Source organism: Somniosus microcephalus, chromosome 13 (genome assembly GCF_052327205.1).
Source record: "Somniosus microcephalus isolate GS21.2 chromosome 13, FLI_Smic_1.0, whole genome shotgun sequence".
Lineage (NCBI taxonomy): Eukaryota > Metazoa > Chordata > Chondrichthyes > Squaliformes > Somniosidae > Somniosus > Somniosus microcephalus.
The window spans coordinates 7,402,289-7,425,723 of NC_140999.1; the positions used below are offsets into that span (position 1 = coordinate 7,402,289).

The 23,435-nt window shown below is 48.4% G+C and overlaps 1 protein-coding gene across 1 annotated transcript in view; it reads left to right on the forward strand.

Annotated features, from left to right (window-relative positions):
- The window catches only part of abhd8a (abhydrolase domain containing 8a), a 36,306-nt gene extending 13,834 nt beyond the window's left edge, over positions 1 to 22,472 (forward strand). The window contains exons 2-5 of the mRNA XM_086004439.1: positions 5,126 to 5,923; positions 8,985 to 9,155; positions 17,962 to 18,178; positions 20,769 to 22,472. Of these exons, the coding sequence (XP_085860565.1) occupies positions 5,126 to 5,923; positions 8,985 to 9,155; positions 17,962 to 18,178; positions 20,769 to 20,936 (1,354 nt within the window). The 3' untranslated portion in view covers positions 20,937 to 22,472. The remainder of the gene's footprint in view (positions 1 to 5,125; positions 5,924 to 8,984; positions 9,156 to 17,961; positions 18,179 to 20,768) is intronic.
- The last annotated feature ends 963 nt before the right edge of the window (positions 22,473 to 23,435 follow it).

Here is a 23,435-nt window from a genome sequence, read left to right on the forward strand (position 1 = left end):
AGCTCGACGAACTCAACATTAAGTTCAACAAAATAACAACAGAAAATGCTGGAAAAACTCAGCAGGTCAGGCAACATCCGTGGAGAGAAATTTGAGTTGACGTTTCGGGTTTGACCCTTCTTCAAATTTCTCTCCACGGATGTTGCCTGACCTGCTGAGTTTTTCCAGCATTTTCTGTTGTTATTTCGGATTTCCAACATCTGCAGTATTTTGCTATCGTACATTAAGTTCAACAATTTCAGATCATAACCGCCGCTCCCATTTTTTCGGACAGTGGGTGCTGGTAATGGTTCTGCTGTCGCCATTTACACCTCCTCTAGACCCATCTTGTGTTTCTTTACTTGTCCCATCTCCTTTCGCCTCGCACCATCATCCCTTTTGGTCTTTAATCACTCCTGCCTTCCACCCTGTCACATCTCCAACACTTTCCAGTTCTGACGGAGGGTCATCGACCTGAAACATTGACTCTGTTTCTCTCTCTCTCTCCGCAGACGCTGCCTGACCTGCTGAGAGTTGCCAGCATTTTCTGTTTTTATTTCAGATCTCCAGCAGCCGCAGTGTTTTCGCTTTTGTTTTGGCTCTGGACTTGAACTAGGGGGTGCCAACCCCCCAGGATTGCCCTGGAGTCTCCGGGAATTAAAGGTTAATCTCCCGGACGCTGTCGTGAGCAACACCCGGGAGAAAAATCATCGCGGCATTAAAAAAATGGGGTGTGGTTTTTTTCCCCTCATTTTGAGCACTTTTGTTTATAAGTTATTAAAAATATTGGAGATGGAGAACAAAGGCTGTGTGACTGATGGTCAAGAATCATCCAATCAGGTTAGAAAGAGTCTGTTCGCTTTCCAATTGGCCATGGGCAGGGGAGTGCCGCGAGGATGGACATGTCGGGCGACCAATGGCGGGGGAGCGAGCGTGGGGGCGGGGCGGGTGGGTCACGTGAAGAAACCTCAAGGAATACGTCCCACCCGAGTTGCCGACCCCGAACTTGGACTGGATGCTGGTATTGATTGAAATTTACCCCAGCGAGAGTCAGCACCTTTAGGGGAGGAGGAGGGGGGGGGGCGGGCGTGGTATGTGGAGCAGCAAAGGGTGGGGGGGGAAAATAGCCTCTCCTTTTATTGCTGAATCACAGAGTTTGTGAAAGAACTGGCATAAATAATTGATAAGTAGCTTTCAGCAGAGAGGGTGAAGCGAGAGATGAATTATGAATCAAAGGGTAGAGTTGATGGAGGGCAGCAGCTGGACTGCAGTAGTTGGTGAAACAGGATGGAGATTTGCAAAGCTCGAGTGTACAGACCTTTAAGGATAAAGTCCAGCTCCCTTTGCTGCCTGGGGATTCCCATATTTGGGTTTAACTGGCAGCCATTTGATGTGTTTCTGAACAGTCATCTGTTTAAAAAGCTTCAATAACTTAGAAGCATAGAAGATAGCAGCAGGAGTAGGCCATTCGGCCCCTCGAGCCTGCTCCGCCATTCAATGAGATCATGGCTGATCATCCAAATTCAGTACCCTGTCCCTGCTTTATCCCCATATCACTTCATCCCTTTAGCCTCAAGAAATATATCCAACTCCTTCTTGAATATATTTTATGAATTGGCCTCTACTGCCTTCTGTGGTAGAGAATTCCACAGGTTCACCACTCTCTGGGTGAAGAAATTCCTCCTCATTTCTGTCCTAAATGGCTTACCCCTTATCCTTAGACTGTGACCCCTGGTTCTGGAACATCCTTCCTGCATCTAGTCTGTCCAGTCCTGTTAGAATTTTATAAGTTTCAATGAGATCCCCTCTCATTCTTCTAAACTCCAGCGAGTATAAGCCCAATCGACCCAATCTCTCCTCATACGTCATTCCTGCCATCCCAGGTATCAGTCTGGTGAATCTTCGCTGCACTCCTTCCATGGCAAGAACATCCTTCCTCAGATAAGGCGACCAATACTGCACACAATACTCAATAACAACAACAACTTGCATTTATATAGCGCCTTTAACGTAGTAAAACATATCACAACGCTTCACAGGAGCGATTATCAGACGAAATTTGACACCGAGCCACATTAAGGAGATATTAGGGCAGGTGACCAAAAGCTTGGTCAAAGAGGTCGGTTTTAAGAAGTGTCTTAAAGGAGGAGAGAGAGGCGGAGAAGTTCAGGGAAGGAATTCCAGAGCTTAGGGCCCAGGCAGCTGAAGGCACGGTCGCCAATGGTGGAGCGATGGAAATCAGGGATGCGCGAGAGGCCAGAATTGGAGGAGCGCAGAGATCTTGGAGGGTTGTGGGGCTGGAGGAGGTGACAGAGATAGGGAGGGGGGCGAGGGCCATGGAGGGATTTGAAAACAAGGATGAGAATTTTTAATTTGTGGCTTTGCTGTACCGGGAGCCAATGTAGGTTAGTGAGCACAGGGGCGATGGGTGAACGGGACTTGGTGCGAGTTAGGACACGGGGCAGTGAGCACAGGGGCGATGGGTGAACGGGACTTGGTGTGAGTTAGGACACGGGGCAGTGAGCACACGGGGTGATGGGTGAACGGGACTGGGTGTGAGTTAGGATACGGGGCAGTGAGCACAGGGGCGATGGGTGAACGGGACTTGGTGTGAGTTAGGACACGGGGCAGTGAGCACAGGGGGCGATGGGTGAACGGGACTTGGTACGAGTTAGGATACGGGGCAGTGAGCACAGGGGCGATGGGTGAACGGGACTTGGTGTGAGTTAGGACACGGGGCAGTGAGCACACGGGGTGATGGGTGAACGGGACTGGGTGTGAGTTAGGACACGGGGCAGTGAGCACACGGGGTGATGGGTGAACGGGACTGGGTGCGAGTTAGGACACGGGGCAGTGAGCACAGGGGGTGATGGGTGAACAGGACTGGGTGCGAGTTAGGACACGGGGCAGTGAGCACAGGGGGTGATGGGTGAACGGGACTCGGTGCGAGTTAGGACACGGGGCAGTGAGCACAGGGGGTGATGGGTGAACGGGACTCGGTGCAAATTAGGACACGGGGCAGTGAGCACAGGGGGTGATGGGTGAACGGGACTGGGTGTGAGTTAGGACACGGGGCAGTGAGCACAGGGGGTGATGGGTGAACGGGACTGGGTGTGAGTTAGGACACGGGGCAGTGAGCACAGGGGGTGATGGGTGAACGGGACTGGGTGTGAGTTGGGACACGGGGCAGTGAGCACAGGGGGTGATGGGTGAACGGTGTGAGTTAGGACACGGGGCAGTGAGCACAGGGGGCGATGGGTGAACGGTGTGAGTTAGGACACGGGGGCAGCAGAGTTTTGGATGAGCTCAAGTTTAAGGTAAAGGAAGACTTGCATTTCTATAGCGCCTTTCACAGCCTCCGGATGTCTCAAAGAGCTTTACAGCCAATGAAGTACTTTTTTGGAGCGTAGTCACTGTTGTAATGTGGGAAATGCGGCAGCCAACTTGCGCACAGCAAGCTCCCACACACAATGTGATAATGACCAGATAATCTATTTTAGTGATGTTGATTGAGAGATAAATATTGGCCCCAGGACGAACTGCCCTGCTCTTCTTCGAAATAGTGGCCGTGGGATCTTTTACGTCCACCTGAGAGAGCAGACGGGGCCTCGGTTTAACATCTCATCCAAAAGACGGCACCTCCGACAGTGCAGCACTCCCTCAGCACTGCGCTGGATTGTCAGCCTAGATTTATGTGCTCAAGTCCCTGGAGTGGGACTTGAACCCACTACTTTCTGATCTCAGAGGCGAGGGTGCTGCCCACTGAGCCACAGCTGACACAAGGAGGGTGGGAGGTGGAAGGCCGGCCGGGAGAGCGTTGGAATAGTCGAGTCTGGAGGTAGCAAAAGCATGGTTGAGGGTTTCAGCAGCGGATGGGTTGAGGCAGGGGCAGAGGCCGGCGATGTTACGGAGGTGGCAGTCGGTGGTCTTTGTGACGGAGAAGATATGGGGTTCAAACATGGAGTTGTGACAAAAGAAGGGCATGGACTTGGGAGGAGGCAACATGGTCATGGACTTTGGAGAGGAAAGGGAGGTTGTAGATGGGGTGGTAGTTTGCAAGGACTGAGGGGGTCAAGAGTTTTTTGAGGAGGGGGTGATGACGGCGGATTTGAAGGGGAGGGGGACAGTGCCTGAGGAAAGGGAACAATATCAGCTAGGAAAGGAAGTTGGGTTGTCAGCAGTTTAGTGGGAATAGGGTCGAGAGCAGGAGTTGGGTCCCATCGACAAAATGAGCTCGGAGAGGGCATGAGGGGAGATAGGAGAGGCGATAAAGATGCGAGTTCAGGGCTAAGGCAGAGGGAGACTTTGCGGGAAGATTGGCCTGCTGGGCTAAGGGGAGAGAATTGCGACTGAGGCTGCTGAACGGATGGTCTCAATCTTAGCGACAAAGCAGTCCATGAGCTCCTCGCACTTGGGCGAGAGTGGAGGGGAGAGTGGTTTAAGAAGATGTTTGGTAGTGGAAAGGAGAAGCCAGGGATTATCTTTGCATTCCAGGATGATCCTGGAGTAGTGAGCAGTTTTGGACGAGGAGAGCAGGACCCGATAGTGCTTTATGTGATCCAGCCAGATCTGGCAATGAATGGCTAAAACCAGGTTTCCGCCATAAGCATTCAAATCTGCGCCCTTGGACGTAAGGGAGCTTCGCAGGTTGTAGAATCAAGTCCCACTCTAGAGACCTGAGCGCATAATCTAGGCTGACTCTCCCAGTGCAGCGCTGAGGGAGTGCTGCACTGTCGGAGGTGCCGTCTTTCAGACGAGACGTTAAACCGAGGCCCCGTCTGCTCTCTCAGGGAAAACATCCTGTGACACTATTTGAAGAAGAGCAGGGGAATTATCCCCGGTGTCTTGGGCCAGTATTTATCCCTCAACCAACATCTAAAACAGATGATCTGGTCATTTATTTCATTGCTGTTTGTGGGAGCTTGCTGAGCCCAAATTGGCGGCTGGGTTTCCCTACAATAAAACAATGGCTAGACTTCAAAAAGTACTTCATTGGCTGTAAAGCGCTTTGGGAGTTTGGGAAAAGGGGCAAGTCTTTCTTTTGATTCAAAAAAGTTTTTTAAAGATTTGTTTAATTGGAATGGTGGTAGAAAGTCTGGGGCTGTCTCTAACGTTGTCTCTATCTCCAATCTTCTGCCCTTCTAAGGACCAACATGTTGACCAGCATAACCGATGGGATCATGTCCTGCATCACTGGCAGGATGCTGAATGTGGTGGGCGCCATTGACAGCGTGGAATCCAGCGACGGCTACGATTACATCGAGGTGAAGCCCGGGCGGGTCCTGCGAGTCAAGCACATGTTGCCGTGCCGGACTCCTGCGGAGGAGGAGAAGCCAGCGGTGGTGGAGGAGGAGGAGGAGGAGGAGGAGGAGGAGGAAGAGGAGCCGTCTGGTAAAGGCGTGGTGCACTGCAAGCGCAAGATCTCCGTCTACCGCAACGGGCAGGTGGTGATCGAGAACCTCGGCGACGTCATCCGCTCCGAGATCCTGCACTGCCGGAACGGGAACGCCGACCCCGGCAGCACGGTGGAGATCGAGCTCTCCGATGGCAAGGCCGCTTCGCCCCAGCCCAACAGCGCCAACGCCGGCACCAACGGTGCTGCCGCCCCGGATCAGGGCACGGCCAAGCGGCGCAAACGCAAGCCCAAGAAGACGGTGGTGATCGACTGCAAGAAGCGGATCACCAGCTGCAAGGGTACCCATTCCGACGTAGCGCTCTTTTTCATCCACGGTGTGGGGGGCTCGCTGGACATTTGGAAAGAGCAGCTGGACTTCTTCAGCAAGCTGGGCTATGAGGTGGTGGCACCCGACCTCGCTGGGCACGGCTCCAGCACTGCACCAAAGGTTGGGGCCGCGTACACTTTCTACGCCCTCGCGGAGGACATGAGAGCCATCTTCAAACGCTATGGGAAGAAACGCAATATCCTGATTGGACACTCTTACGGGTACGTTTATTGACGTAATAAAACTCACTACGCACTTGGTTTGAGTATAAAGCAAGGCTTTAATCAGAACATGAAGGTTTAGTTGTACTTCACTAGTTCCTTGTCTTACAAAATGTCCCTGGCAAGCTGGGGCCCACGCCCGAGTATGCTCCTTGGACGGCGCCACCAGCTGGCCGTCCAGCGTTATTTCATAAGTAGTTTCTTGATGTTGAGATTTATAACATTTATACAGACCCATTAAGACCCATTTGTCTTTAAACTCCCTCCCATGGGTTAACGCGCCAACTAGTGTTGGTACTGAGCCATACTGTGCTGGGTTGGTGAGAGGGGGCTGCCTGTAAGATGGCTGTATTTGGCTGTATCCGTTCCTGATCGCTACCCCTTGCCACCAACACCACCTCCTCCCGGCCCCTCCTCCCGCGACATGTCTAAGGCTGCCAGGCGAGGACTGGGTCACGTTCGGCTGTGATGCCTCCCATTGTCGAGCATCTGCCGCCGACATTCGCTGTCCAGGCTCACACACGTGGCAAGATACTGGAGGGCTGCCCAGTGCAAGCGGATCTGCCTGTCACTAAAAATAAAACAGATTTTCTGGTCATTATCACATTGCTGTTGGTGGGAGCTTGCTGTGCGCAAATTGGCTGCCGCGTTTCCTACATTACAACAGTGACTACACTTCAAGAAAAGTACTTCATTGGCTGTAAAGCGCTTTGGGATGTCCGGTGGTCGTGAAAGTCGCTATAGAAAAGCGAGGCTTTTTTTTAATGTCAGTGCCTTCAGGAGAGAAGGTGGAAAGTGAAAGAGAAAAGGCTTTTTGACAAATAGGATCCCTTTTCAAAAAGGAAGCCTTGAAATCTATTCTGAAGATCCTCCATTTCTGCTGACTTTGCGAAATTGTTTTGTAATTCCTTTCTTGAGGGCTGATGGCCTTGAATGGATTCACTCCACAGTGTCATTTTTCATTGATGAACCCAGCTGGAGGCCTTTGGCTAATAAAGCAGGACTCCACCAGGGCTGGGCAGAAGCGAGGACAAGTTCAAAGAAGAAATAGTGGGTTAGCTGACACTTAACATGGGTTCTAAAAGCCCTGAGGAGGAATGGGAGCCTGAGAGAGGTGAGGAGTGCTACCATTTGGAGGTCCTAGGAAAGAATGAGTTAGAGCGGGAGGCAGTAGAACCAGTCTTGATTTCAACACTGGCGCCCTTCGATGTGAGGGCACTTTCATTCATAGCAGAGGCACGGTCCTCCGCAGCCCGAGAGGTGATCCTAGTGAGAGATGACTGGTACAGAATTATTTTCTCTCCTTATATGGAGAAAGCTGGGCGAGCTAGATGTTTACACTCCACCAGATGTTTCCCTAGCTCAGTTAAAAAAAAGAAAGATTTGCATTTATATAACACCTTTCACAACCTCAGGATGTCCCAAAGTGCTTTACAGCCAATGAAGTACTTTTTGAAGTGTAGTCACTGTTGTAATGTGGGAAACGCAGCAGCCAATTTGCGCACAGCAAGCTCCCACAAACAGCAATGTGATAAATGGCCAGATAATCTGTTTTAGTGAGATAGCAAAATACTGCAGATGCTGGAAATCCAAAATAACAACAGAAAATGCTGGAAAAACTCAGCAGGCCAGGCAACATCCGTGGAGAGAAATTAGAGTCGACGTTTCGGGTCAAAACCCTTTATCAAAACTGGAAAGGAAATGAAATAGATCGAAGGCAGGGCTGGGAGAGAACAAGAGAAGTGAAGAGACATTAAGAGGTATTCAAAACCAGACGAGATGGTGATAGGACTGGTGGAGACAAAAGACGGCTCAGATTAGGTGTGGAATGTTCTGGCAGAATGGGAGACAGCTGCCATGTGGGAGAGAGAAAAAAGAGAGGGGGGGGTGGTGGTGGGAAAGGGCCAAAACAAAGATGTGGATAAAATATAAGCAAAAATGTAATGGGGGCCGAGGTTATGATCTGTTTTAGTGATGTTGATTGAAGGATAAATATTGGCCCCAGGGAGAACTCCCCTGGTCTTAGTTGAAATAGTGGTCATGGGATCTTTTACATCCACCTGAGAGAGCAGACGGGGCCTCGGTTTAACGTCTCATCTGAAAGACGGCACCTCCGACAGTGCGGCACTCCCTCAGTACTGCACTGGAGTGTCAGCCTAGATTTTTGTGCTCAAGTCTCTGGAGTGGGACTTGAACTCGCAACCTTCTGACTCGGGAGGCGAGAGTGCTACCTAATGAGCCACGGGAAAGATACCATTGCTCAGAACAAGAAAGCAATCAGATAAGGTGACATCCAGGGCCAGAGGCAGGGTAAAGGAGAGCAACGTGGCTGAATCCCAGCTACAGGTATGCAGCCTGGAAAACAGACAACTGAGAGAGACGTATAGAGGTATGTACGTGATGAGATGGGGAAGGTAAACCTGGAGCAGTATCTATGGAGACTCCCAAGGATGCAGGACAAGAGGGCATAAGGTTGGGGCAGTGAAGGGCAAGCTTAAGACAAACACCAGCAAGAGGGTGATTGACAGCTGGTACTGGGGTCCTCAGTGATGGTGGCTGATGTAAGAAAACTACTAGGCACTTGGCCTGAGTATTAAACAAAGCTTTAATCAACTGTTTTTCCACATGGAGATCTAGTTGTGTCCTTCACTAGTTCCTGTTAATGTCCTGAGCAAGCTGGGCCCGTGCCCGAGTATTTATAATCTCCCTGGACAGCGCCACCAGCAGGCCACCCAATATTATTTCCACATGAATGACAAGCTTCATGTCAGTGGCCAGGAAAGATTTGCTTTTGGGAAAGTGCGGGGGAGTGGGATAGCTCTTCCAAAGAGCTGGCACAGGCACAATGGGCCGAATGGCCTCCTCCTGTGCTGTAAGATTCTATGAAAAGGGATGAGAGGAAAGTTGATGAGGAGTGTTAACTACAGCAGTACTGCTAGAATACAAAAGGAAGGTTGCGATGGAGAGAGACGCTGAGGGCTGGAAGGGTCTATCAGGTGCGCTTTCTCTTGTATTCCAGCAGTGTGCATCCGGCATCTTACCTGAAATATTTCTCCCGCAGGGTTTCGTTCTGCACTTTTCTGGCTCACGAGTATCCGGATCAAGTACACAAGGTGGTGATGATAAACGGGGGAGGTCCGACTGCACTGGAACCGAGCCTCTGCTCGATCTTCAACCTGCCGACCTGCGTCTTGCACTGCCTCTCGCCCTGTCTCGTCTGGAGTTTTCTCAAGTAAGGGCAAGCTGCTTAGAATGTGCTGTAGCAAAATACTGCGGATGCTGGAAATCTGAAATAACAACAGAAAATGCCGGAGACACTCAGCAGGCCGGGCAGCATCCGTGGAGAGAGAAACAGAGTTATCCCGTCGGAAAGAAGAGCAGAACTTCTTCAAGGTCTCCGACGGGATTACTCAGTTTCTCTCTCTCCACGGATGTTGCCTGGCCTGCTGAGTGTTTGCCAGCATTTTCCGTTGTTATTTATGCTTAGAATGTGTGGTGGTTTAAAGGCAATCCTGTAGGAATTGGGTGCCGCAGTATGTTAGACACTGACCTTTTATCTCTGGGGCTCAGGTTCAAATCCACCTTCAGTCTAAAGGATGTTCTTGCCATGGAAGGAGTGCAGCGAAGATTCACCAGACTGATACGGTGGCATAGTGGTTAGCACTGTTGCCTCACAGCGCCAGGAACCCGGGTTCGAATCTGGCCTCGGGTGACTGTCTGTGTGGAGTTTGCACATTCTCCCCGTGTTTGCGTGGGTTTCCTCCGGGTGCTCCGGTTTCCTCCCACAGTCCAAAGATGTGCGGGTTAGGTTGATTGGCTATGATAAATTGACTCTTAGTGTTAGGGTGATTAAATACATGGGGTTACGGGGATAGAGTGGGATATGTGTTGGTGTAGGGGTTACGGGGATCGGGTGGGATATGTGTCGGTGCAGGCTCGATGGGCCGAATGGCCTCTATCTGCACTGTGGGGTTTCTGTGATTCTGTGATACCTGGGATGGCGGGAATGACATATGAGGAGAGATTGGGTCGATTGGGCTTATACTCGCTGGAGTTTAGAAGAATGAGAGGGGATCTCATTGAAACTTATAAAATTCTGACAGGACTGGACAGACTAGACGCAGGAAGGATGTTCCCGATGGTCGGGGAGTCCAGAACCAGGGGTCACAGTCTAAGGATAAGGGGTAAGCCATTTAGGACAGAGATGAGGAGGAATTTCTTCACCCAGAGAGTGGTGAACCTGTGGAATTCTCTACCACAGAAGGCAGTTGAAGCCAATTCATTAAATATATTCAAGAAGGAGTTAGATATATTTCTTAAGGCTAAAGGGATCAAGGGATATGGGAAAAAGGCAGGGACAGGGTACTGAATTTGGATGATCAGCCATGATCTCATTGAATGGCGGAACAGGCTCGAGGGGCCGAATGGCCTACTCCTGCTCCTATCTTCTATGTTTCTATGAAAGTCTCCACGATCAGTCGGGTTGCCAACTCTGGTTGCTGCTGTTCCTGGAGGATTCACCACACGTCCTCTTGCCTCTGCCCGGTCAAACGTCCTTTCTTCCAGTCTCCAATATTATTATAACCAATGAACAAGCAAGTGTTGAAAGCACATTTTAAAAACGCCCCTGTGATTTTCCTCCCGGGTGTTGCTCACAGCCAGTGTCCCGGAGATTAATCTTTAATTCCTGGAGACTCCAGGGCAATCCTGGAGGGGTTGGCAACTTTTCTGCCTGATAGCTGTAACGGGGCCTGTGTGAAATTAGTCTGGGCGGCACTCAGTCCAGTTTCTAGGGGGCTTTGGTGAACAGCAGGAAACTTAACTGGATTTGTCACAAAACCTAGTACGATAGCAAAATACTGCGGATGCTGGAAATCCGAAATAACAACAGAAAATGCTGGAAAAACTCAACAGGCCAGGCAACATCCGTGGATGTGCCATTCAATGATTCCACGGAGGTTGCCTGGCCTGCGGAGTTTTTCCAGCATTTTCTGTTGTTATTTGTCCTTAAACCTAACCCGGCTTGTCCTTAAACCTAACCCAGCTTGTCCTTAAACCTAACCCAGCTTGTCCATAAACCTAACCCGGCTTGTCCATAAACCTAACCCGGCTTGTCCTTAAACCTAACCCGGCTTGTCCTTAAACCTAACCTGGCTTGTCCTTAAACCTAACCTGGCTTGTCCTTAAACCTAACCCGGCTTGTCCATAAACCTAACCCAGCTTGTCTTTAAACCTAACCCGGCTTGTCCTTAAACCTAACCCAGCTTGTCCATAAACCTAACCCAGCTTGTCTTTAAACCTAACCTGGCTTGTCCTTAAACCTAACCCAGCTTGTCTTTAAACCTAACCCAGCTTGTCCTTAAACCTAACCCGGCTTGTCCTTAAACCTAACCCGGCTTGTCCTTAAACCTAACCCGGCTTGTCCTTAAACCTAACCTGGCTTGTCTTTAAACCTAACCCAGCTTGTCCATAAACCTAACCCGGCTTGTCCTTAAACCTAACCCGGCTTGTCTTTAAACCTAACCTGGCTTGTCCATAAACCTAACCCGGCTTGTCCATAAACCTAACCCTGCTTGTCCATAAACCTAACCCGGCTTGTCCATAAACCTAACCCGGCTTGTCCTTAAACCTAACCCGGCTTGTCCTTAAACCTAACCCGGCTTGTCCTTAAACCTAACCCTGCTTGTCCATAAACCTAACCCAGCTTGTCCTTAAACCTAACCCGGCTTGTCCTTAAACCTAACCCGGCTTGTCCTTAAACCTAACCCTGCTTGTCCATAAACCTAACCCGGCTTGTCCATAAACCTAACCCGGCTTGTCCTTAAACCTAACCCGGCTTGTCCTTAAACCTAACCCGGCTTGTCCTTAAACCTAACCCTGCTTGTCCATAAACCTAACCCTGCTTGTCCATAAACCTAACCCAGCTTGTCCTTAAACCTAACCCGGCTTGTCCTTAAACCTAACCCGGCTTGTCCTTAAACCTAACCCAGCTTGTCCTTAAACCTAACCCAGCTTGTCCATAAACCTAACCCAGCTTGTCCATAAACCTAACCCAGCTTCTCCTTAAACCTAACCCGGCTTGTCCTTAAACCTAACCCAGCTTGTCCATAAACCTAACCCGGCTTGTCTTTAAACCTAACCCAGCTTGTCCTTAAACCTAACCCGGCTTGTCTTTAAACCTAACCCAGCTTGTCCATAAACCTAACCCAGCTTGTCCATAAACCTAACCCAGCTTCTCCTTAAACCTAACCTGGCTTGTCCTTAAACCTAACCCAGCTTGTCCATAAACCTAACCCGGCTTGTCTTTAAACCTAACCCAGCTTCTCCTTAAACCTAACCCGGCTTGTCCTTAAACCTAACCCAGCTTGTCCTTAAACCTAACCCGGCTTGTCCTTAAACCTAACCCGGCTTGTCCTTAAACCTAACCCGGCTTGTCCTTAAACGTAACCCGGCTTGTCCTTAAACCTAACCCGGCTTGTCCTTAAACCTAACCCGGCTTGTCCTTAAACCTAACCCGGCTTGTCCTTAAGCCTAACCCGGCTTGTCTTTAAACCTAACCCGGCTTGTCCTTAAACCTAACCCGGCTTGTCCTTAAGCCTAACCCGGCTTGTCCTTAAACCTAACCCAGCTTCTCCTTAAACCTAACCCGGCTTGTCCTTAAACCTAACCCAGCTTCTCCTTAAACCTAACCCGGCTTGTCCTTAAACCTAACCCGGCTTGTCCTTAAACCTAACCCGGCTTGTCCTTTAACCTAACCCGGCTTGTCCTTAAACCTAACCCGGCTTGTCCTTAAACCTAACCCGGCTTGTCCTTAAACCTAACCTGGTTTGGCACTAATTGGCCAACTAACTCGGAAAGGCCACAGGATGGTTGCTATGGGAAATCAAAGTAAACTTCCTGTCATGTCACACTGGCAGCAGTAGGCGAGATTACACAAACTAGGGTTGTATTCCCTAGAATTTAGAAGGTTGAGGGGTGATCTGATCGAAGTTTTCAAGATATTAAGGGGAACAGATAGGGTAGATAGAGAGAAACTATTTCCGCTGGTTGGAGAGTCTAGGACTAGGGGGCAGAGTCTAAAAATTAGAGCCAGACCTTTCAGGAGTGAAATTAGGAAACACTTCTACACACACAGGGTGGTAGAAGTTTGGAACTGTCTTCTGCAAATGGCAATTGACGCTAGATCAATTGTTACATAGAAACATAGAAGATAGGAGCAGGAGTAGGCCATTCGGCCCCTTGAGCCTGCTCCGCCATTTAATGAGATCATGGCTGATCATCCAAACTCAGTACCCTGTCCCTGCTTTCTCCCCATATCCCTTGATCCCTTTAGCCTTAAGAAAGATATCTAACTCCTTCTTGAATATATTTAATGATAATATTAATATTAAATCGGAGATTGATAGATTTTTGTTAAACAGAGGTATTCAGGGATAAGGGCCAAAGGCGGGTATATGGAGTTAGGTCGCAGATCAGCCATGATCTCATTGAATGGCGCAACAGGCTCGGGGGGCTGAATGGCCTCCTCCTGTTCCTATGCTCTGGAGGTTGAGCTGTGATTAGTTCCCCAGCGCTAACACACCTCACAAAAAATTAACACAGCGGTTCAGATGGTACAGACCTGCATCAGGACGGCCCCGAGGTTTGATCCCTGCCCTGTGCTGAGTTAGCAGCTCCCAGCAGGGTTAGCTTTTGGCCGCTAAAATTGTTCTTTAGTGTTGCTGGGTTTGGAGGTGAAATGCTCAGTCAGTGTTACTGATTACTATCCCCGTGACCTCTGCCCTGTAAAGTGGATGTTGGTTGTGGATATGATCAGGCTTAGTTTTTTTTTTTGAAACCCCACAGTGCAGATAGAGGCCATTTCGGCCCATCGAGCCTGCACCGACACATATCCCACCCGATCCCCGTAACCCCTACACCAACACATATCCCACCCTATCCCTGTAACCCCACGTATTTAATCCCCCTAACACTAAGGGTCAATTTATCATAGCCAATCAACCTAAACCGCACATCTTTGGACTGTGGGAGGAAACCGGAGCACCCGGAGGAAACCCACGCAAACACGGGGAGAATGTGCAAACTCCACACAGACAGTCGCCCGAGGCCGGATTCGAACCCGGGTCCCTGGCGCTGTGAGGCAACAGTGCTAACCACTATGCCACCATGCGTAGTTGCGATACCTTATTTCCTGCTGTCATAATATTTGGTCACATTTTCCATGGCAAATTGCTACTTCAACATTTCCCGTTCAATTTAGCTATGTCAACGGTCACGGTGTAGTTGTGGCTTCTGGCCAGTATGTGGCGCTGCAGAGCGATATTCTCTCCTAACTCTATCGTCATAAAGAAAGAAGGAACTTGCATTCATATAGCGCTTTTCACAACCTCAGGACGTCCCAAAGCGCTGTAGGAAAGGCTGATATTTAAAGATGTTTAGTAGACGAGAATCGTATTTGTATAACTTCAAGTGCAGCCATTGACCAAATAATATTACCCATAATTACTCCTGGGTAACTAAAAAGCTAAGACTTGTTCAGAATGCAGCTACAAGAACGGTCAAAAGCAGTTTTGACTAAGCTTTGATAACAAGCAGTCACAGGCTGCAAGTGAAGGTCAAATCATTAAATAACATACTATGATGCTAAGAACTTAGATTTCACTTAACAAAACTAATTGCAACAATATTTAAAGGATAATTAGTATAAGGACATAAAATGAGAGAGATCATGGAAGTTAAGGTATTTATCTGGTAGATTAAAGTGAGATAGTCTGGATACCTCAAGGCAAGTAAAACAGCGCTGATATGGGCCCTTAGTATAAGGGCCTTGTACCAGGGAGGCTATGAAATGAAAAAGATATGGTAAATTCCAATGGGGTGAAAAGCTATAAACAAGATAACATGACAGCGGAGCAGAGTTAGTGGAAATGTACTGAAAAGGAGAAATGTAAGAAGTCACACAACACCAGGTTATAGTCCAACAGCTTTATTTGAAATCACAAGCTTTCGGAGCGCTGCTCCTTCTTCAGGTGAAGTGGAGAAATGCATAAAGACACAGCTTATATAGTCAGAGAATAATGTCAGATGTTTACAGGTAATCTTTCCAACTGCCATTTATCACACCTCGGCAGAGAGATAATCACAGCAGTCAAAGGTGTGAATGGTGTCCAAACAGGTCAGTCAGGGAAACATTACATCAAAGAACAATGAGGTGGGGTCACAAGGGGTCAAATAGGAGAGGCCAGGTTACTAGCCTTAACCTGAGTGACATTGGTATTTTGACCATTAGAACCAATTAGAAGAAGATAGGAGCAGGAGTAGGCCATTCGGCCCCTCGAGCCTGCTCCGCCATTCAATGAGATCATGGCTGATCATCCAAATTCAGTACCCTGTCCCTGCCTTCTCTCCATATCCCTTGATCCCTTTAGCCTTAAGAAATATATCCAACTCCTTCTTGAACATATTTAATGAATTGGCCTCTACTGCCTTCTGTGGTAGAGAATTCCACAGGTTCACCACTCTCTGGGTGAAGAAATTCCTCCTCATCTCTGTCCTAAATGGCCTACCCCTTATCCTTAGACTGTGACCCCTGGTTCTGGACTCCCTGACCATCGGGAACATCCTTCCAGCATCTAGTCTGTCTAGTCCTGTTAGAATTTTATAAGTTTCGATGAGATCCCCTCTCATTCTTCTAAACTCCAGTGAATACAAGCCCAATCGACCCAATCTCTCCTCATACGTCATTCCTGCCATCCCAGGTATCAGCCTGGTGAATCTTCGCTGAACTCCTTCCATGGCAAGAACATCCTTCCTCAGATAAGGCGACCAAAACTGCACACAATACTCAAGATGTGGCCTCACCAAGGCCCTGTACAACTGCAGCAAGACATCCTTGTTCCTGTATTCAAAACCTCTCGCTACGAAGGCCAACATACCATTTGCCTTCTTAACCGCCTGCTGCACCTGCATGCTTACTTTCAGCGACTTGTGCACAAGGACGCCCAGGTCTCGTTGCACTTCCCCTTCTCCCAACCTATTGCCGTTCAGATAATAATCTGCCTTCCTGTTTTTGACACCAAAGTGGATAACCTCGCATTTATCCACGTTATATTGCATCTGCCATGCTTCTGCCCGATCACCCAACCTGTCCTAATCATACTGGAGTTTCTCGGCATCCTCCTCACAGCACACACGCCCACCCAGCTTTGTGTCGTCTGCAAACTTGGAGATATTGCATCTAGTTCCCTTGTCTAGATCACTTATATATATTGTGAATAGTTGGGGTCCTAGGACCGATCCCTGCGGTACCCCACTAGTCACTGCCTGCCACTCAGAAAAAGAGCCGTTTATTCCAACTCTTTGCTTTCTGTCTGCCAACCAGTTCTCTATCCAAGTCAATACCTTGCCCCCAATCCCATGTGCCTTAATTTTACACGCTAATCTCTTATGCGGGACCTTATCGAAAACCTTTTGAAAATCCAAATACACCACATCCACTGGTTCTCCCTTATCTATTTTACCAGTTACATCCTCAAAAAATTCCAGTAGATTAGTCAAGCATGATTTACCTTTTGTAAATCCATGTTGACTTTGTCCGATCCTGTCACTGTTTTCCAAGCGCTCTGCTATTACATCCTTTATAATGGACTCTAGCATTTTCCCCACTACCGATGTCAGGCTTACCGGTCTATAATTCCCCGTTTTCTCTCTACCACCCTTTTTGAATTAAAGAAGGTGATTTTGTTAAAGACCGTAAATGGACACTGGCCAAATGAACTGTTGATAAGGAAAGGGTTAAAACCTCGATACTCAAACGACAACTTTACACAGAGATTTTCTGCGAAGAAAAGGAACAGACTTGCGACGACGCTGCCTGTGTCCGAAGGGCTCCAGAGACCAAGGGCTACGAGCTATTCATTTTACTATTGCCTAATGTTAAGTATTAATTACGCTGTAAGCTTAATAAATCTGATCTATTGCTCAAACATACTGGCTGCTGCCTATTGGTGTCTTGTCTAAGAACTCTGAGAGGTCACTTGACTGACTCACAGCGCTTTACAGCCAATGAAGTACTTTTGAAGTGTAGTCACTGTTGTAATGTAGGAAGTGCATAACCAATCTGCGCACAGCAAGCTCCCACAAACAGCGATGTGATAATGACCAGATCATCTGTTTATTTAGTGATGTTGGTTGAGGGATAAATATTTGCCCCAGAACTCCCCTGCTCTTCTTCAAAATAGTGACCATGGGATCTTTTATATCCACCTGAGAGAGCAGACGGGGCCTCGGGTTTAACATCTCATCTGAAAGACGGCACCTCCGACAGTGTAGCACTCCCTCAGCACTGCACTGGGAGTGTCAGCCTGCATTTTGTGTTCAAGTTTCTGTAGTGGGGCGTGAACCCACAACCTTCTGACTCATAGGCAAGAGTGCTACCAACAAAACATATGTTCATCAACTCATTACAATAAATTAGATAGACTGTTCAGCACAGAAACAGGTCATTCGGCCTAGCTGGTCCATGCTGGTGTTTATGCTCCACACGAGCCTCCTCCCATTCACCTTCATCTAACTCTATCAGCATAGCCTTCTATTCTTTTCTCCCTCATGTCTTTATCGAGCATCCCTTTTGAATGCACCGATAGTATTCGCCTCAACCACTCCCTGTGGTAGCGAGTTCCACATTCTCACCACTCTCTGGGTAAAGAAGTTTCTCCTGAATTCCCCATTGGATTTATTAGTGACTGTCTTATATTGATGGCCCCTAGTTCTGGTCTCCCCCACAAGTGGAAATGTCTGCTCTACGTCTACCCTATCAAACCCTTTCCTAATTTTAAAGACCTTCGTCAGGTCACCCCTCAGCCTTCTCTTTTCTAGGGAAAAGAGTCCCAGCCTGTTGAGCCTTTCCTGATCGTTATAACCTCTGCTTGTGGTATCGCCTCTTTTCTAGAGAACTGACGGGCGGCGCTGTGGAAAGTTTGCCGGTATTGTTTATTAATCGACCCGCGTCTTCTTTGCTTTTTCTGGTGTCTCATCAGAGCGGCATTTGCACGTCAGGGAGCGAAAGAGAAGCAGATGTTGAAGGAGGGGAACGCTTTCAGGGTGACCTCGTTCGTGCTGCGGGCAATGATGAGCGGGCAGTACTGGCCCGAGGGCGATGAGGTGTACCATGCAGAGCTGACGGTGCCTGTCCTGCTGGTGCATGGAATGCACGATAAGTTTGTCCCCGTGGATGAAGATCAACGCATGGCTGAGGTAACGGACTCTCTTTCATTTCAATCAAGCTATTGTCCCCGATTTGATATCGACTCAGAATCAGCCATGACCTACTTCCACCTCCGTAACCTCTCCCGTCCCCACCCCGGCCTCAGCCTAGCTGCTGCTGAAACCCTCATCCATGCTTTTGCCTCCAGACTTGATTATTCCAAGTTCAGTCCGTAAGGGTGACCCCGAGCTTCTGGTCGCCTGTCACTTTAATTCACCGCCCCATTCCCACTCAGACCTCACCGTCCGCGGCCTCTTGCACTGTTCCACGGAAGCTCAGCGTAAGCTCGAGGAACAGCACCTCATCTTCCAATTAGTCACTTTACAGCCTTCCGGACTCAATATCGAGTTCAACAATTTCAGATCATAACCTCGGCCCCCATTACATTTTTACTTATATTTTATCCACACCTTTGTTTTGGCCCTTTTCCCCCCCCCCTTTTTTTCTCTCCCACATGGCAGCTGTCTCCCATTCTGCCAGCGCATTTCACACCTAATCTAGAGCTGTCTTTTGTCTCCACTAGTCCTATCACCATCTCGTCTCGCTTTGAATACCTCTTAATGTCTCTTCTCTTTTGTTCTCTCCCAGCCTGGCCTTTTGATCTATTTCATTTCCTGTGCTTTTCCAGTCTTGACAAAGGGTTTCGACCTGAAACGTTGACTCGATTTCCCTCTCCATGGATGTTGCCTGGCCTGCTGAGTTTTTCCAGCATTTTCTGTTGTTATTTCGGATTTCCAGTATCTGCAGTATTTTGCTATCGTTGACTATTCCAACACTCTCTGGGCCGGCCTCCTACCTTCCACTCTCTGTAAACTTGAGGTGATCCAAAACGCTGCTGCCCTGTAACCTAACTCGCACCAAGTCCTGTTCACCCATCACCCAGTGCTCGCTGACCTACACTGGCTCCCGGTTTGGGAACGCCTCGATTTTAACATTTACATCCACATGTTCAAATCCTTCCACAACCACTCCCTATCTCTGCAACCTCCTCCAGCCCTACAACCCTCCGAGATCTCTGCGCTCCTCCAATTCTGGCCTCTTGCGCATTCCCCACTTCCTTTGCTCCACCATTGGCGGCCGTGCCTTCAGCTGCCTGGGCCCCAAGCTCTGGAATTCCCTCCCTAAACCTCTCTGCCTCTCTCTCCTCCTTTAAGATGCTCCTTAAAACCTACCTCTTTGACCAAGCTGTCCCTAATATCTCCTTAAAGGCGCTATATAAATGCAAGTTGTTGTTGTATGATCTAATTGAATGGCGGAATAGGCTTGAGGGGCTGATCGGCCTACTCCTGCTCCTATATTCGCGTTTCCCCAGAGGCTAAGTCAGTGAGTGCACAGCGCGGTGTGGGCCTGAGCCTTACGGGAAGATCCCACGCTGGTCTCCGCTGAGCTAGTTGGTGTCGGCTGGGACAGAGGGTGCTACAGTTGGCTTTAGCGCTTGGGCCAGAGAGCGGGAAAACCAGCCAGGGATCTCCCGAGGGATCCCCAGAAACCCCTGCTGGAATGTATGCAGGGGTGAGGAGTGGGGGGGGGGGGCAGGGGGAGCAATGGGAGGACTGGGCTTAGTTGTGATGCAGCACACGGTTGAAAAGCCACTCACTATCTGGGTTCAGACATGAAACGCACCCCACTTGGGGTTGTGGCGGGATGGGGGGGGGGGGGCGCGAGGTATCATTTTAAGCTTAATTCCTATGAAAGCCAATAAATGCCTTTGAATCCTATTATCTTGTGCAATAACATAAATTTATAAGTAAGAACATCCATTCGCTAAGAGTTGGCACCTCAGATAAAGGGGCAAAAGTGTTGGCATATTTAGTAGGACTGGGGTCGCCCATTTAAGACAGAGATGAGGAGAAATTTTTTCTCATAGAGGTTTGTGAGTCTTTGGAACTCTCTCCCTCAGAGGGCGGTGGAAGCAGAGTCTTTGAATATTTTCAGGCAGTGGTAGATAGATTCTTGGTAAACAAGGGGGTGAAAAGTTATCGGGGTTAGGCGGGAATGTGGAGTAATCGGATCAGCCGTGATCTTAGTGAATGGCGGAGCAGGCTCGAGGGGCCGAGTGGCCAACTCCTGCTCTGAATTCGTATGTTCAGATTTTAGGCGGGCAACCTGTATTTCTCTGACTTTTAACACTGCCGCGTTGCAGTGAGTTAATCTGCCATGGCCATTATTGTAGTGTATGTACCTTTAAGGGGAGAACTACTTTTTACAGCTCCTGTATACTGTAGTACCGGCAGTGACCACACCGGTATATAAACCCTGAGTAGGGATCTGTACTTTAGTTTTTGAGTAACCTGCATCCAGTAAACACCTGTTAATTGTTCCTCTGCAGTCTCTGTCGATTTATTGAAGAATACCATACATTAACATTCACGGATCCAACAGTTATCAAACTCTAAACTAGATGAGAGTTTAGAGAAACTTAACCTTTCCCATCAAGCATCACATTTTGAGTTGGGCACTCTTGGACAGAGACGCATTTAAATGGCTTAGAGCCCCTTTGACCAGGGGTCGGTTTAAAAGGACACACGCGCCCGTTTAAACTCGGTGCTCCATTAATCGCCCATCCTTTTTGCCAATCAGATTTTGTTGATTGCGTTCCTGAAAGTCATCGATGAGGGGAGTCACATGGTGATGATGGAGTGCCCGGAGACAGTGAACACGCTACTCCACGAGTTCCTGCTGTGGGAGCCGGAGGTCACTGCGAGCGAGAAAGCGGAGGCCGAACGGACGACAGAAAACAACAAGTAAAGAAGGTCGCCGGTACAACTGTTTATCCACAAACTTTGGGGAAAAATGGCTTTGCTCACATGCCGATTGAGAGAAGCTGTCAGAGATTCTCAACAGTTTGAGGCTGTTTATAATATGCAGCTGTGTTGCTAAGGCCATGTGAAGGGGTCGAGAGGATTTAGCCTGGGTCTGGGCCTCAACCTAGGCTTCAGGTGTTGGCATAAAGAGTGAAAACCTGTACAATGTATATTTCGATAAACGGCAGCTAAATGTGGTGGTTTATCATCAGTTGTGTATTTTTTTTAAACAAAACTAATCACCACATAAGCTGAAACTGTATTAACAGAAAGAGCAAGGCTTCAGATAGTGTTTTGGGAGTACCAATGTGGTCGCCAATCCTCCAGGATAGGCCTGGAGTCTCCAGGAATTGAAGATTCATCTCCAGGATGCTGCTGTGAGCAACACCCGGGAGAAAAATCATAGGAGGCAATAAAGAAATTGTGTGCGTGGGTTTTTTTTTCTTTTTTTTTAACACTTTTGTTTATTAGTTACGAAAATATTGCAGATGGGGGAGGGGAGGGGGGTGTGTTGGTGGTAAAGGCTGTTTGATCGACAGTCAAGAATCGTCCAGTGCGGTAACGAAGCTCCTGTTCGTGTTCCGATTGGCCGTGGGGAAGGCGAGTTGCTGCGAGGACTGACGTGTCGGGCGAGCAATGGCGGGAGGGTGAGGGTGGCGGTTGGAGGTCATCTGATGAAATCTCCTGGAATACATCCAACCGGAGAGCTGGCAACACCCGAGAGTGCCACAATCCAGGAGGTCAAGAGCATGGGTCAAACACGCCAAATCCGCTCTTCCTGGGGCAACTCAGTGGCCCTACAAGTAAGGCAGAAGATTTGACAAAGGGTTTGACTGGAAACGTTGACTCTATTTCTCTCTCCACGGATGTTGCCTGGCCTGCTGAGTTTTTCCAACATTTTCTGTTGTTATTAGGCAGAAGATTTGTAGTCTCCAGTCCTTGAGTGCGGGAGTCCAGACAAATGTGTGTACTGGGCTGTTATTTGCATGTTGGGTGTGGGTGGGAGCATGTGGAATTGGGACATTATGTTCCAGGAGATTCCCCACCCTTTTTGTCATTTGGAGATCACATTTTAACGGAGATTGTTAAAAAAAAAATGTTCTTTGAAGTTTTTGGCCAGCTTTGCCCTGCCTTTCCGCCGGTCTGGTCACCTGACCCGTAGCGGAATCATGTGACACCTCAATCCGTCATCACAGTCGCAACTGTCCATGAACCCACCCCTCCCAAAAAACAAAGACCATTCACAACCTGAGCACGAAAGTGAAGCTTGCATCTCGCTATTGTGTACGATACACTGACTGGTGAAATGTGCTGTTATATAATATACAGAATGTTAGTAATTTACAGTATATATACTATTGTGTAATATGCACTGTTATTTATATTATATGCTATGTTGTTATAAAAGACGATAATATGGAATATATTGGTCCCCGCTAATGCCACAGTGCAAAATATTTTATAAAAAGTATGAATCCAAGGGAGGACCTCCAAGGGAGTTATTGATTTTAGACTTCCAGTAATAGTTTTAAATAGTCTCAGTTTTGTCTCTGTAGTTTATATCATTTGAACCCCTCGATTAGATTCCAGCCTGTAACTCACTCCCGGGTATCTGTTATTCAATATATAAACCCCCCGAACCACTCGATTAGATTCCAGCCTGTAACTCACTCCCTGGTATCTGTTATTCTATATATAAACCCCCCGAACCCCTTGATCAGATTCCAGCCTGTAACTCACTCCTGGGTATCTGTTAATTCTATATATAAACCCCCCGAACCCCTCGATTAGATTCCAGCCTGTAACTCACTCCCTGGTATCTGTTATTCTATATATAAACCCCCCCGAACCCTCGATTAGATTCCAGCCTGTAACTCACTCCCGGGTATCTGTTATTCTATATATAAACCCCCCGAACCCCTTGATCAGATTCCAGCCTGTAACTCACTCCCGGGTATCTGTTATTCTATATATAAACCCCCCGAACCCCTCGATTAGATTCCAGCCTGTAACTCACTCCCTGGTATCTGTTATTCTATATATAAACCCCCCCGAACCCTCGATTAGATTCCAGCCTGTAACTCACTCCCGGGTATCTGTTATTCTATATATAAACCCCCCGAACCCCTTGATCAGATTCCAGCCTGTAACTCACTCCCGGGTATCTGTTATTCTATATATAAACCCCCCGAACCCCTCGATTAGATTCCAGCCTGTAACTCACTCCCGGGTATCTGTTATTCTATATATAAACCCCCCGAACCCCTTGATTAGATTCCATCCTGTAACTCACTCCCGGGTATCTGTTATTCTATATATAAACCCCCCGAACCCCTCGATTAGATTCCAGTCTGTAACTCACTCCCGGGTATCTGTTATTCTATATATAAACCCCCCGAACCCCTCGATTAGATTCCAGCCTGTAACTCACTCCCAGGTATCT